The sequence below is a fragment of the Drosophila willistoni genome (assembly GCF_018902025.1).
Source record: "Drosophila willistoni isolate 14030-0811.24 chromosome XL unlocalized genomic scaffold, UCI_dwil_1.1 Seg141, whole genome shotgun sequence".
Lineage (NCBI taxonomy): Eukaryota > Metazoa > Arthropoda > Insecta > Diptera > Drosophilidae > Drosophila > Drosophila willistoni.
The window spans coordinates 7,385,544-7,401,364 of NW_025814052.1; the positions used below are offsets into that span (position 1 = coordinate 7,385,544).

Genomic DNA, 15,821 nt, shown 5'->3' on the forward strand with positions numbered 1-15,821 from the left:
CTTTCAAATTGTTTAATTATCGTTTAGCAGCCAGTTAGGCAACGCGTTTTCGGGCATTTTTAGCACATTCTGGAGCCGGCTAATTTTTCTTTTTGTCGTGGTGTGTACACACTGAAGCTAACTGTTTGAATTTCTTTCGTGTTTTCTTTTATTTCCCACTATAACACTATAACAATTACAAAAAAAAAACTAATATAAGCAGCGTAACAACAATTTACATCATTCCTTCTGTCCACTCCTCATCTCATTTGCTGGGCTTTTCGCTACCCTTGCGCTCCTCCAGCGGATCATAGCCCTTGGCCATCTTCTCTTTAAACTGCTCGTAGGTACGCTTGCGATCGAAATGCTTCACCCACTGACCCGGGCAGGATTGTACGAAAGCCTTGCGTAGGATCTGACAGGCATTGGGAACCTTTTCGCCACTTGTTGAACTGTGCTTGGGCGCATTCTCATCCAGACATTTCCAATAATCATCCCGTGCCGTCCAGCATTTTGCACGTTCGGATTTGTCCGGAAAACTCATTGTGGCAGGTGATGGGCAGGCAGTGTTTTTTTAGCTTATTTCCTTTAAAGCTCACAGCCTTGATATATCCTGCGCTTATGTAGAATTAAAATTAATTTAAAAAATTGTTTAACAACAAATTCCAAAGATATATTACTCTATTACAAAACCAACCAACCTGGATACAGGGCGACCGTGCTAATGTCAGATAAACATATGTTCAAATACTGGCAAATAGTTTATCGATAGGTATTCGATAACTGTAGCTGTCATTTCTGCACAACCATATGGGCGCTTCGATTTGAATTTCTTTTGAATAGAATTTTTCAACTTTGTTGATACTTCATAGTACGTTTTATTTGATTTTATATCTCTTATGCTTAACATTATTGCAAACGAAATGTGCCATTTAAAGATAAATTTCAACTAATTATCTAAATGTTGGTGTATAAAATGCTGAGAGAGAAAAAAAGAGTAATAACAAAATTACTAAAATGTAGCAACAGGTTTTTTTTGTTGCTCCATTATAATGAATAACAATGAAATTAAAAATGGTGAGTTATATATGTATACATATACATATACCTATATATTCTAAGTTTTGTTTGTGGTTGTTGTTGTTGCCTGTTTAAATTCTAATACATCGAAACCTTTATATACACACATACATATTTGCAATTGCAGATATATTATGCATGTATTTTTGTTCTATCAAGAAAAACTTGTTATTACGTTGCTTAAACAATAGGTACACATGCACACAATATACATACATACATATATAACTATAATGCCATCGCAGTCAGACAAAATCGTGGGAAACGTCATAATTGTTCCTTTCTTTTTTTGTTCGAATATTGCCCGATTGAAAACGACAGCGGGAGGGGTGCTGGTGGTGGGGGAGGTTTTTTCATCATATTCTTCTTAATTGTTTATAAGCTATTACTAAACATTTACAAAATATCTAAGTCTGTTTTCATTTACTTTTTGTTTTGTCTAGGAATTAACACTGCAAATCCAATTGGAAATGTGTGTGTGTCATGCGTGTGTCATTGATTACATTTTCAGCAGTTTGTTTTACTTATTTTTGTTGTTATTTTTAGTTTATATCGTTTCAACTTAACCTATAAATTGGTTTACCCATGAATTCCCTTTTTTTTTTTACCTATTCCCTATTGTCAGTACAAACATTTACAATTGTTGTTACATACCGAGATATACAAATACATACACATGCACACGTATATGTATGTACATAAGTAGTAGTAGTTTTTGTTGTCCTTGCATTAGTTAATAAGTCAAGTGGCCACAAATATTTAAATATATATATATATAGATAAAGCTTATACCTAAATCGTTCCGAATCTAAATCGTTAGACGCCAGGATATGAAAAAACTATCGAATTTCTCAATATACCAAAAAATGAAAGGGGAAAATGCATTGCAATTTTGTTTAGTAAGTGGTTTTTTTCTTTCTACATGCTCAAGGACATTCCTGTAATATTGGGGCAAGAGTATTGGGGGAGTGGTGGTTGGGCGGGGATATATATTTTATAAATCATTACGAGGCACTTGTGGCACTTTTTTGTTTTAAAAAGCGACAATGCTTTAAATTGCTTGGCAAAATTAAAAAATTTGTTTGGGTTCATTCGTAAGGATTTCAATATTTTGGTTGTACTTTTTGTATGTATCTTGTCTCTATATATGAGTTTTTTTTTTTTTTTGTTGGAATACCTAAAGTAAAATTTACGTAAAAAAAAAACTATCCCAAAGAATTTTCCTTTTTAATATAACATTGCCTTATAAAGTGTTAAAAGTTTCATTTATAACAATTATTTGTTTTTTTCTTTTGTTTTGGTTTTGTCATTAATTTTATTGTTACATTCACGTAAATTTAATTATTATTATTTTTTTAATTAATGGCCCACTTGCAAGAAAAAAAAAAAAACGAAGCTCGCTAGACAAAACCACAAAATGCCAAATGGGGAAAGGTAAAAAAAAATAATTTTTTGTTTGCTTTTTTTTTTTTTTTAAACAAATTCGGTGATTTTGATTGGAATTTGACTTAAAACAGATTATTATTAGTCTATAGTTCTACAAAAAATTTCTTAACAATTATTGTTATTGTGAATATTTCATTATTTATTGTTTAGTTTTAAACCAACAATTGACATTACAAAAAAAAAATGTATAGACTTTTTCTTCTGAGTTTTCCATGCCATGTGTGTCATTCAGAAAAATGCCTTACTAAAAATCTATATATATTTTCTTTTTTGTGGGAGCAATCGACTGACTGCCATGCTATATTTTTTCGATCCAAGGGAAAAGTTACTGCAATAGAATGAAATTAGTAAACAGGCGGAGGACATAGGACACACTCAAGAATCTATATATGTAAATATATGTAAAAAGGGATATGTATGCTTATTAGAAAACAAAATGCCAACTACTCGTTAAATTATTGTTCCTATCAGAGAGCAATGTGAAATGATATTTAAAATGCTTTTGCGTCTAAAAGGACTAATTGTTTGGACCGATGGTTTCTATATATATATAGAAGATCTTTAATATTAAAGAGTTGTGTATGTAGTTGATATTATTTAGATAAAAGACAGAAAAAAAAAAACCTAATAAATACCAAGTCTGGATAAATACTATATATATATATATATTCATGTACATATATATATATATGTGTGTGTATATAAAATCAAAGAAAGACAACAAAAAAAAAAGTTACCCATATTTGACCGATTATTTTTTACTCATCATTCGTATATAATCTTTTACAAAATGCAATGTATAAAAAAAAAGAAAACAAAATTCTCGAAATGTTTTTACCTTTCCACATACTTTATCTCTCTCTCCCACTCTCTCTCTGTCTCTGTCTGTCTCATTCTGGCTAAAACTTTGCTTTCAATTCTCTCATTCTTATGACTAGATACAAATTGTTTGCCATTATTTTTAAGTTTTAACATTTAACTCTCACACACCCGCACACACACACCCGCACACACACACACACACACATACACTTACACAATTAACCACATGCACACTGGCAAACACACACATACACATATTGTAAACGACATTTTTTTTGGGATTGTACATTGCGACAATATGTCCAAGCTTATTGGTTAGTTTTTGTTTTGTGTAATTTTTTTGTAATATAATAATTAAAATTTTATATATATATGTATAATAATAATTAATAATCATTGCAAAAAACAAATGCATAATAAAACAAAGAATGAAAAATATATATATATACATATATGTGTATATATATGTATGTAAAAGCAAAATCTATGACAAAAAATAATAATAATAAACAATAATTTTGTTTTGTTAAAATTAAATAAACATGAACATTTGGCAGTCGAAGACGGCCAATTAAACAAACAATGTTTGTTGTTATTGGCTTTGATTTCGATATATATACATACATATATGTATATAGATGCATGCATATGAACAATATGGCGATCTTTTTGTTATATGTATATATGTGATGTTTAATTGGCAACTTGGCTTGGCCAAGAGAGTCGATGTCGATTGCCTGTCTCTCTCTCTCCATCTACCTTCTCTTTCCTCTAGTTATCTCCCCTTGTCCTATGTCCTGTGGTCCTTGGTGGGTGGTTTCTTTACATATGGATAACTCCTCTTCTTGATAGTTCCTACGCCTTCACATCGAAATCTTCGTCTGGAGGAGCTGATGATACTAACAAATCCCCCCCATCAAATCCCTCCCTATCCATTGGCGATGGATTTGTGCTTGTTGCTGCCAGTCTTCCGGCATATTTACACACGGACGTGAGGCACTTGCAACCGTTGTTGGCGCGCTGTTCATTGCGCCAAAACTTTTCGCCATAGTCATAACTAGTTAAGGGGGACATATACATATGCATTCAGTTATTTCACAGATAAGTAGGGTTATCTTTATATTCTTACCAGATTTCCTCGCCCGAATCGATGTCGCGACAGGCAAAAAATGCAATTTTAGGAAAACGATAATCCTGATGTTCGTAAAACACACGTACGGCCAGGACATTCGGTTCACACGAATGATTAAAGAATCGTGTCACATTGCCATAATAATTGGCATCGATGCAATGCCCATTATCCAGATCAAAGTAATAGCTATCATCAGTGCGTCTATCTGCCTCCGGGGCAGTTAGTATCTCACCCGTATAACTGGCCACAAATGTGCCTTTGGGTACATTGGCCAGAGCACGTACACCCCAGCCCTTGGCGGGATCTTCGCATTCAACAATTTGCAACGGAATGCGTGTGCCGTTCTGGACAACACGATTTCTGCAGGATAACTAAAAAGGAACAAGAAACAATCAGAACGTCAATTGGCAAATTTATTTATATAATCGATTATTGAATCTACCTGATTGCAACCACAAACATCATTGCACTCGAATATGACAGCTGGATCATCGTAATTAAAGTCGGAAATCAAACGACTTTCGGCCGTATACCAATTCTGCGAGGAGGCTCCATTGCATTGGCAAAGATCACTGCTACAGCTATCGAGACACGAGCAGATGCGCATCTGGGACACACGTCTATCGATTTGCACAGAATTTTGCAATATAATGCAATTGGTAATATACTTAAAATCCGGCCACATTAGAGTATCTGCCTCATCCTCATGCTCGGACATGGTAAGCTCATTGCGTACTGCCTGAATGGGTCGGGCTTCCCGACCATTCGATGCATCTGCACAGACGACACGTGTCCGCAGTCCAAGAGGACGAAAACTACGCATTTGCATATTAAAACCGACAGTTCGTCCGCATTCCGATTCCTCATTGGGTATACAATCGAAGGGTAATTGCTCGGCTTTATTCTTAATCATTAGATCGGCTCCATTGGCAATAAGGGCAATGCACATGCGGGTTACCGAATGTCGACAGGCAATGTGACTGCAAGAAAGCATTAAGTTAATCAACTTGTTGGAGGCGTATTAAGGCGGATCAACTACTTACAGTGGAGTATCACCCTCCACATTCTGGACATTGCAATCGGCACCAGCTTGTAGGAGCACTGTTATGGTCTCCAGTCCATCATTGTGCAAAGCGGACCAATGTAGCACGGTATTGTTATCATTGTCACATATATTGGGATCGGCTCCATGGTTGAGTAGTAAACTATAAAAGGGGGCATGGAGAGTCAGTTTTGTGATTAAATATATATATATAGGTCAGATTCCAAAAACAAACCTAACAATATCGGTATGACCGAGTTCGGCTGCCCAAACCATAGCCGTCCAGCCGCCCTCATCTTGGGCATCTATGAAACTTAAAAAGTTACTTATATTACGCGAAGCCCGATAGCTATCCACAATCAATTGAGTGGCCTCAACATTGCCCATTTTGGCAGCAATATGCAGACTAGTTTTACCATCTGGACCCTAAAAAATAAAAGTCGTCAATTTAATTCGAATTCTCTATATAATTCACTTTGTTGACTCACTTTGATGGCCACATCGGCTCCACATTGCAGGAATAGATTAAGCATATCGCATTTTTCATTCATCACGGCACACATAAGAGCCGTACGCAATTCACTGTCCACCACATTGACAAAATCCTGTGAACTGGCCCCCTTGCATAGCAGCAGATAGGCCATTTGTAGGGTTCCCGAATGGGCAACTAAATGTAGACAGGTACCAGGATATTCACGCATTGGCGCTAGCACATTATAATCGGCAGCTAAAAAAGTAGAATAAACAATGACATCATTCTCTCTCTCTCTCTCTCTCTCTGTATCTCTCTGGGGGTTAAATCTTACCCAATATCTCAGCCACACGCTCAAGATCATCGTTCTGTACGGCATAGTACATGTCGCGTGAGGTAAATTCGGTGGTAACACGACCACTGGCCGATACCACATGACCACGCAGCACCACATTCAACACTGAATCGGGTATCAGTTGTTCAAACGTGATTGTATGACCACCAGCAGCCCCACTATTATGAGAGTTGCTGGTCGCATTGACTGCTGCTGTTGTTGCTGTTGCTTTTCCTCCTCTTATACCATTGCTCTTGCCTGTGGCTCCAGCTCCTGCTGCTGCTCCAGCCGATGTAGAAGTGGCGTTTGTGTTGCTGGCGTTGGCTGACGATGCTGGTCTACCACGTCCAGTGGTAGATGATTTGCTGGCAGTCACTGTACTATTACTTCTACCAGCTGCAAACTGTGCCAAATGCGCTGAGGTGGTCAATTTGGCAGGTTTTCTATAAAGAGAAGACATTTAATTTAACTAAAATTCCTTAAATATATGCATATTTATTTCATTTACATTTTGGACTTTTGGGTGGGCAGGAAAACGGGCAATGTTTGGCATTTCATGGTGACAGTTGAAGTACGTTCAGGGGTATCCAAACCGCAATGGGGACACTTTAGTACCAACATTGGACTATGGAATTTGTTACTATTATTGCTCTGGAGCAGCTGTTGACCCTCAAAGGGACTGTTCAAAATGAATCTTTGGGCACAGTCCGGATGGAAAAAGTGTTGCTGCTTGCAGAGTACAAATTTGCCCTGTAAGAAAAAAGTAGATTCAATTATATGTTATCTGGAATCTCTCTCACGCTATCCCTCTTACCTGTGTACAAAAGATTCCACATCCAGCACAGCAATTGTGCGATTGTAGACGCTTTTTGTGATCATCGCAGAGTATCATATAGCCGACACGTTGACTGGGACGCAAGAGATTATGGACCTCGGCGGACAGTTCATTGCAGCAGCCAATTTTCTGCTCATCAATGTTGTCGATGGCACAGCAATAAGAAGAATCAGGGGCATTGCGGGCATAGTATTGGGAGCTCTTCTGGCACAAGCAAATAAACTTTGATGACTTCACCTTTATGGAGGAGTTGGAGGTGGTGGGAATGGCATCCGTATCGTTTAGTTCGGCAGCAGCCAAAATTGAACTATTTAGCGAATGAAGTTGATCTGGTTCTAATGGAGATTGCATGGCCGCTGCTGCTGCTGCTGCTGCTGCTGATTGGACTCCAGTACGAACGCCAACACGACGATTTAGTTTAACTGAATTTGCTGAAGGATGTTGGGCTTTTTGAGAGGCAGTTGCGGCAGCCGCTGCTGAGGTGGTGGGCACTTGCTGCTCCTTGGGCGCAGCATTGCGCAGTCGTAGAGTTAAACTGGGTTTGCCCACCTGCACCGGAGTGGCGGGAACAAATTCCTCGTTATCCGTATTGGAGCTATCATCATCGCTGGCATCTTCGCTATTATTGCGTCTTAAGCCCAAATGCTTTAGATGCTTCTCCTTTTGCTTGGCCAGTTTACGTAATTGCTTTTTGTTAAGTTTACGTTCCTCTGGCGATCGATTGGCATTCAATTTGGCCGCCTTAATATCGCTAAGAAATTTGTCAACATTGGGGCAGGGTTTGACTTTACTTTTGGCCACCAAAGCTGCACCAGAATTCTCAATATCCCGTTGAGATTTGGAAAAGAGACGCTTCTTAATGGCACTTGTCCCAGCTGGATGCTGACCGCCAACATCAAATCCACTGCCATCTGATTTCTCGCTCTTTTGCCGCGAAGTGGATGAGTTTGAACCAGCTCCACCACCGCCACCACCACTAAACGATTGCTGTGGTGTCTCGAAATGTGAATCACTATCGGCTCCGGCTGTCTCCCAGTGGGTCATGCGTTCAATATGTTTTGTTTCAAACTCACAGCGTAGTTCATCGTTTTCTAGAATTTTTGGTGTGGGCTTGATGCGACGCTTCGAACGTTTTGGCAATTGCAATTCACCGCTTCCGCCGAGGCCAGCAACGTTTGAGGATGATGATGATGTCGTTGTGGTGGTGGCGGTGGCGTTGGCGTTAGTGGTGGTTGGTGTGCTTCGCTTATTACCATTTGTGAGTGGCTGACCAGAGTGATGATTGGTGGTGGTTGAAGCTAACTGGGATTCGTTTGGTTTGACTGTTGGTGGTATTTTGGCTTTACGACCGCGTTTCTTGGGCGGCGTCTTCTCGTCCAGCACGGGCATTGGTAGCTCACTTAACGTGGTGACCAAATCAGCGCCAGACGTCCCACCAACAGATGGTTCCGTTTTCACCTCTTCACTCCAGGTGGCATTGACTATAGGATCAGCCGGATGTCTATTGCCCAAACGAACACTGCGTCTCGTTCGCTTCGGATCGACACCACTACCACTGGGTGCTATTTCGCTGACCTCAAGCTCTTGGTTTTCCGTCTTAACCACTAATGTGGCCAATTCGCTGGCAATCAATGCCGCTTCCTGTTGCTCCTCGGGCAGTTTACGCTTACGTCCGGGTTGTTTACGCTCAACGACAACTGTAGGCGATATGGCGGTGGCCATTGTCTCATCTCCGTATGCATTTTCACCATCAATCAGCTCATTTGTTGGCAGTTCTACATCGAGTTTGATCTTTTTGGCTCGTCCACGACCACGTTTTGGTGGTGGTGGTGGTGCAACAACAGTTGCCACAACTGGTGGCTCCGTTGGGGTGGTAGAGGAAGTAGAAGAGACAGTGGCTGCTGCATCAACATCATCTCCAATGCCGATTCCATCGACACTTGCTAAACATTTTTCGGGCTCTTTTTTAACTTCATTCAGCTCGTTGCTCTCGATGGGTGATTCGATTTCCTCCTCCTCCTTGGCTGGCCTCACTTCCGTTCTAATATCACCACCATCAACTTGTGGCTCTTCCAAGGGTGTGGGTGTGGTTGTTGGTGTATCTGTGGGCCTTGGAGTGCGTCGCAAACGACGCGTATTGCTGCCAGGTGAAATTTGTTCCTGTAAAGCGCAAAAAAAAAAAAAAAACAAGAAATGGGTTTTTGTGGGTCTAGACTGGATTGGAATGTGCAATAGAATTATTCAACACTGGTTGCTATGGTAATATATGGATTGCAAAACACAAGGATACCACTAGCCAATGCATGGGCGGGATGAGGATATCGAGTGGTTTGGGTGCCCGGAACTAAAAGGATACACAACTATCTCTCTCTCTCTCTCTAAACGTCCTTGTGAAATTTGTTATTCTTTTTGTTTGTTTGTCAGAAGCTAAAAATTACAGCAGGTAAGACATGAATCGTCGTGGTCGTTGCTGGACTTTATTCAATTAGGTCACTAATATCCTTAACCACATGTCAGGATTTTTTTTTCCCATTTGATTATTTTAATCTAAATAAAGCATATGGACTTAAAATACAGGATGATGCAAAATTCTATCCTATTTATTTGAAAGATTACTAATGTTTTCAACAGGAAAGAAACTAAGAAAAGGAGCGAATCGAGTCCGTTAAGAATGTTTCTTAATAAAAAAAAAGAAACATTGAAAATCATAAAACTTGTTGAAGCATTTTATTTAATCGTATCTGCTATTATCTCTTTGATAATGGGGCAAAATTAATATAAGCCAAATGACTACTATGAAACATCAAACTGAACTTTGCACGGTAAATGCAAAGACAAATTTGTTGGATGAAAAACAATTATTACCAGATAACATTAACTTGAAGATCTTTAGTCTTTTTTTGTTTCTTAAACATTTGCGAAAACAAAATCATATGGCTATCGAATCTAAAGAGCATTAAGTTGGAAAAAAAGGTGGGGGTAAGATATCTATTGGAGGGGTGGAGTTAATCTTTAACTAAGGGCAAAACTTTCAAAGTGCAACGAAATAGTTTTGTCTCATCATCTTCGATTAGATAAGTCAAGGTAAGAATCTTTCGGCATTATTTTGTTTTGGATTTTATTATTATTTATTTCTTTTGTTTTTTTTTTTTTTATTATTGTATTTAGACCCAATTAATATATGTATATATATACATATATATAAAACCAATCGAGCTTAAAGCTTGCTTGAGAAAGCTTTGGGCGAAAAGAAAACCTTAAAATAGAATTATGTGTATGTAAATATGACAAATCGGAGAAATCTCAGAACTAAAGTTCAATTTAAATTGCAATTTGCAATTGCTAATCGATATCATCATCATTCTAATCATAATCGAAGAAATCGAAATTTATGGCTTATCATGAATGGTCATCTTGATAGTGGGAGACTCCTTTGTTGTAACTGTGGGAAACCCCCCAAAAAATAATAAAGTGTGTGAAGGGAGGAGTGACACCTACATACACATACACACACATACATATAAATATATATACATACATGTGTAGTATATAGGGGGAACGCATGGTAAGGCAAGGCACTCATTTACTTGTTTGTATGTACGTACATTTTTATCAGCATTCACGGCTGCTGTTGCTGCTGGCGTTGGTTCAGCTGCTGCTGCAGAATTGCCTGTCAAAATCGTAGTTGTTGCGTCAGCCTCAACATCGACATCGACATCGACGTCGACGCTATCGTTGGCAGAATTGACAACAAGTGGAGCCAAAACTAAAGCTGCTTCTGTTGGTATCTCTGCTACGGCAGCTGCTGCTGCTGTTGATTGCAGCTGAGAATTTGTTGTTGTTGTTGGGGATGCAGATTTAACTTTTACTGTTGCTTTGGTTGCTGTGGTCAGTTCTAGTTCTGCTGCTGCGCTGCTTTTCGATTCTTCTTCTTCTTCATCCTCATTATCTTGGTTGTTTGTCACTTGTTTTGTTTGTGTCTCCGTCTCAGTCTTGATCCTGTCGTCATTGCTGTCGACTGAGGCAGCGTTTCTCGATGTTTCCTCAATTTTGATTTCCACGGAGGCAGAGGCAGTAGCATTGGCATCGACGTCAACGTCAACGTCAGCGTCAACAGCGGCTGCTGTCACCTCATTTGGTGTATTTGTTGTGGCCGTCGGAGCGTTGTCATTACCATCGGCTGGCACTTCGGTTGCTGGTTGTTTTGCTTCGTTAAACGAAGTTTTGGGGGGGTCTGCTAACTCTGCGATGGATGCCGTCGTCGTCGCTGCCGCTTTTGCTCCTTCTTCGCTTTCTGTTGCTATTTTGGCAGTAGCAGCGACAGCTGCAGCTTTTTCTTCTTCTTCCACTTTAACTGCAGCTGCATCAATTACATCCGCTAACAATTCCTTGACATTATCCTCAATCTCTTCCTCAAGCAGTTCAGAGGATACCTTCTCTGATGTTACGTCTGACTGCTCCGTCACTGCTGGCGTTGACTGCTCTGCAGCTTCTAATGATGCTGGATCTTCATTTTTGTCAATTATTGCATCTGACCCTTTGCTAGTTGTCTGAGTCGTCGTCGGCGGCTGCTGCTTCTTCTCCTTATCCTTGCAGGCAAATTGATTATTGGCCAAATTGCGCCATTTTAGCGTCTTATCTTCGGCCAAATCCAAATTAAGGAGTGTCCCGCCCTCGGCTGTTGTGGTGGCACAGTCACTATTAAACGTTGTCGACATGCTATTGAGCAGCTCCACAAAGTCCGTCATCTTGATCTCCTCTTTTTCTCTCTCTCCTAGAATCACCAAAATGTATAGCAATTTGATAGAATCAATATTCACACATTGCACACACACCAACAAAAAATATATTATCCTCTTCTTAATACACTAGATTTGTTGTATTTTTATCTACAAAATAAATTTTAGTTTGGTGCTAAACTGAGAATTAAAACAAACTAACTGAAAACTACCTTAACCACCCCCGCGTTACCGATACCGTACGACACACAACATCCTGTCCCACAACAACACAACTCCCGTACTCTCTCCCATACCTCCCCCCTTTCATTCGCTCACTCACGCGTTCCGTCAATGTCTCTCACGCAAGCAGCAGCAAGCGAGCGAGCGAATGAAGGAAAACCAACAAATAAACAACGCCAACGGCGCAGTCGACGTCGGCAGCGACGGTAACGTTTGGTCTCCTACTGTCGCAGTTAACGGTTAACACACTGTTGTTGTTGTTGTTGGCTGCCAAGAAATGAGGGGGAGGTTGAGAGTAACAGTGGAGGTTAGAGGGTGACAATAAGTGTGTGTGTGTGTGTGGGCGGGGAAGGGTAGGTATTTGTCAGATCCCCCCATTATATGAAAAATTCAAATTGCACTTTAACTTGTATCTGATACATAATTTATTAATCAATTATTACTTTTTTTTTCTTCAATTTGTCCGTATGTCCGTCTGGTGCTGCTATTTCTTCTTCTTCATTTTTTTTCTCTTCAAAAAAAAACAACAAAAAAATGTTTGTAGAAATCGCTGCTGCTGATTAGCTCACACACAACATGCTGTCGTTTTCTTGCTTTTTTTCTCTCTTCTTCTTTTTCTTCGTTGCTGGTGCTGCTGTTGGTGCTGGGTGCTATGATTTAGATTTTTTTTTATTTTGGTTTTGCTCTTATTATTATTTTTATATTTCTTTCTTAACAATTGGAAATATTTTTTCCCAATAAGAATCGAATGCATATTCTTATTGCCACCAACTTTGCAGTTCCTGTTTTGGTGTTGGCTAATTTGGCTTGGTATTTAAAAAAATACAAAAAAAAACAAAAAAAAAATACAACTAAGAAAACTACCGACTACGTCGACGTCAACGACGACAGAGACATCATCATCATCACCGACGACGACGTCGACGTCGACGCATCGACATCGCACAATGACAATTCGACAATCAATTTGAGTTTGAGATATTTCTCTTCCTCACCGCGCGCACTCACAACTTCAATTTTGCTCTCTTCGTTGGTTGGTTGCTGCTGCTGCTGCTGCTGCTATCCTTCTGCGACGACTGCTGCTGCTGTTGCTGCTGGTCACTGCTTCATTTTTCACTTTCAGTTTTAAGTCACGGATCAATCTTTTTAAATTCAATATTTTGATATTTGCACATGGGTGGTGGTGGTAAAGAGCAGAGCACACACAATTTATAATTATTATTAAGAAATATAAAGGAAAACACACACACACACACACGACCGCGCGCACGACCGCTCACCTCGACAACCAAAACAAGACAAATAGAGATGGGAATTCCATTAATGGCACCATCGATACTATCGATGGCACTGTTAAGACGGTTAACAGCGAAATGTTAACCGATAGCAACTGATAAATTTAAAAAAACATTATGCTGCCTTCAGGAAATGCCAAACAAAAAATATGTTCACTAGTGTCACGAAGCAAATATGCCTTTGCAAAGATAGGGTTTACAACTTCAAATTTTTAATATCAAACAACTTTAAACCTGATCGTAAAAACTACCAATCTGGACAATTTGTCTACCGCCAATGCTATTTGAATTTTAAAAGACTCAAATTTAAACACTATGTAAATCAACCAAACGGAAATGTTAAATTTAACAGTGTACCATCTCAAATGCGCGTTATCGTTATCGACTCATAAGTTTTCCACAAATCGCTATTTTATTGTTTATTGTTAAGGATCGTAATTAATTAATTAATTAATGGGTGTCTGTGGTTGCTGTCGTTGCAGTGCTTAGCAACATACCCAATCTATATGCAGCTCCTGCACTATAGCTCACACCCAATCCACAAATAGAATGTGAGAAGATGCGCATGCGCGGCCGCAGATTGCTTCCAATTGTATTATCACTGCTGATCATAATTCTATTGTGCATCAGCTATTTCTCGAATCATTTGCATGAGAGTTCATCGTCTTCCTCATCCTCCGAAGAGAGTGATGAGTTTCTGGTCCATCTACCAGATGGTGAGAGCGAGGCGACAACAGTTGCAAATGGACCACAGGCAGGTCCTTTGCTGAATCTCACCGACTTTGCCTATCTCCTGCCAAGTAATGTGTGTCGCAGTGCTGACAAAGAGCTCTTGGGTAAGTATCGTGACTGCCAAGTGCCACTTAATTCCTGGGCTCTAATCGTTTACCAATTTGTCGCAGCTGTTTTGATTGTCACCTCCTATGGGGGCCACGATTCACTGCGTGCCGCCCACCGTCAGGCTATTCCGCAAAGCAAATTGGCTGAAATGGGTCTGCAACGGATCTTTCTACTGGCCGCTCTGCCGAAACGGGAGCGTTTCCTAACTCAGGCTCAGCTTGTTAGTGAGCAGACACGTTTTGGCGATTTGTTGCAGGGTAACTTTATTGAGGATTATCGCAATCTCAGCTACAAGCATGTGATGGGTCTTCGGTGGGCCGCCACCGAATGCGAGCGTCGAGCCAAGTTTATTATCAAACTGGACGATGATATTATTTATGATGTCTTTCATCTACGACGGTATCTGGAGTCTCTGGAGGTTAGCCAACCTACGTTGGCCACGTCGAATACTCTTCTGGCCGGTTATGTGCTGGACGCCAAGCCACCCATACGCCTTCGAGCCAACAAGTGGTTTGTGACGCGCCAAGAGTATCCGCATGCCCTCTATCCGGCCTATCTATCCGGTTGGCTGTATATCACCAATGTGCCAACAGCCGCCCGACTTGTGGCCGAAGCCGAACGGTTGCCTATATTTTGGATTGATGACACCTGGTTGACAGGCGTGGTGCGACAACAATTGGGCATACCACTTAAACGGCACAACGATTGGTTCTCACCGAATTCAGAGAACTTGGACTGCTGTGTCCGGGATCTGAAGATGCATAACTTTGAGTGTGAATATTCAGTGGGTCCTAATGGTGCGGATGCTAAATTGCTTATAGAATTTCTACATAATGTGGAGAAATGTTATTTTGATGAGTGCATTAAACGGCCACCTGGTAAATCCCTCAAACAGACTTGCGTGGCGGCTGTAAAGCATCCAGTGCCGGAACACGGGGTCGCTCAAGTGAAAGCCCTTAAACTAAGATGACCAATGGACAATGTTGGTTGACCAACATACAAAAACTAAGCTCACCAATTAGCTTACGATTTTATAGGTTTAAGTCGAAAAAAGTGTGCAACAAGTAATTAGTTATAGGAAACTTTGTTATAGTGTCTATCTATCTATATACATACATACATGTATATACATATTTGGATGTGCAAGCTAGAAAGACACGAAACCATAGATTTTCCCATGGTAGCATCTTGTATTGCTCCTTGAAGCAATCCATAATCCTTAAGGATCTTTGCTTCTGTATGCCACATAACAATTGCTAGAGTCTAACTAATAAACAATTCCGTCCAATTAATGAGATTTAATTTAGTTAATTAAAACCTAAGCCCAATAATGTGTAATTAATACAATGACATTCTCATTTTTCTACAATGTATTGCTTTAATATATTCATTGTACGCCTAGTATGGGAATGTATGCTTTTCCCTGACAGGATATTTATTAATAAAAATATGTATATTGCCGAAAGAATCCTTAATGAGTGCAGTTTGTTATTGATGATGCCCAATTATTACAGATCAAGGAAATTTGCATGTGCTAAATGTTTTAATAAGCTGAAACTGTTGAGTTTTCCATTTGTATTATC

At 39.7% G+C, this 15,821-nt stretch overlaps 3 protein-coding genes across 4 annotated transcripts; 1 reads left to right on the forward strand and 2 right to left on the reverse strand.

Annotated features, from left to right (window-relative positions):
- Positions 1 to 11: 11 nt before the first annotated feature.
- On the reverse strand, positions 12 to 719 carry LOC6649150 (cytochrome c oxidase assembly factor 6 homolog). 2 transcript variants are annotated; one of them, XM_023179379.2, is made up of 2 exons: positions 681 to 719; positions 12 to 592 (listed from the first exon to the last, which is right to left on the reverse strand). In XM_023179379.2, exon 2 carries the CDS (start codon positions 521 to 523, stop codon positions 245 to 247), a length of 279 nt encoding a protein of 92 aa, XP_023035147.1. In that variant the 5' UTR covers positions 524 to 592; positions 681 to 719; the 3' UTR covers positions 12 to 244. The 2 variants fall into 2 exon arrangements, with proteins under 2 accessions (XP_023035147.1, XP_046867076.1); XM_047011120.1 differs by lacking the exon at positions 681 to 719 and adding an exon at positions 660 to 677.
- Positions 720 to 3,831: 3,112 nt separating this feature from the next.
- LOC6649151 lies at positions 3,832 to 13,402 on the reverse strand. Its single transcript, XM_023179015.2, has 11 exons — positions 13,112 to 13,402; positions 10,748 to 11,916; positions 7,122 to 9,302; positions 6,816 to 7,057; positions 6,308 to 6,750; positions 5,990 to 6,228; positions 5,737 to 5,927; positions 5,503 to 5,664; positions 4,902 to 5,439; positions 4,457 to 4,830; positions 3,832 to 4,384 (listed from the first exon to the last, which is right to left on the reverse strand). The coding sequence occupies exons 2-11, from the start codon at positions 11,888 to 11,890 to the stop codon at positions 4,183 to 4,185; spliced, it is 5,715 nt and encodes a 1,904-aa protein (XP_023034783.1). The 5' UTR covers positions 11,891 to 11,916; positions 13,112 to 13,402; the 3' UTR covers positions 3,832 to 4,182.
- Positions 13,403 to 13,767: 365 nt separating this feature from the next.
- Positions 13,768 to 15,706, forward strand: LOC6649152 (beta-1,3-galactosyltransferase brn). The gene is made up of 2 exons (XM_002071671.3): positions 13,768 to 14,234; positions 14,301 to 15,706. The coding sequence occupies exons 1-2, from the start codon at positions 13,958 to 13,960 to the stop codon at positions 15,206 to 15,208; spliced, it is 1,185 nt and encodes a 394-aa protein (XP_002071707.1). The 5' UTR covers positions 13,768 to 13,957; the 3' UTR covers positions 15,209 to 15,706.
- Positions 15,707 to 15,821: the final 115 nt, after the last annotated feature.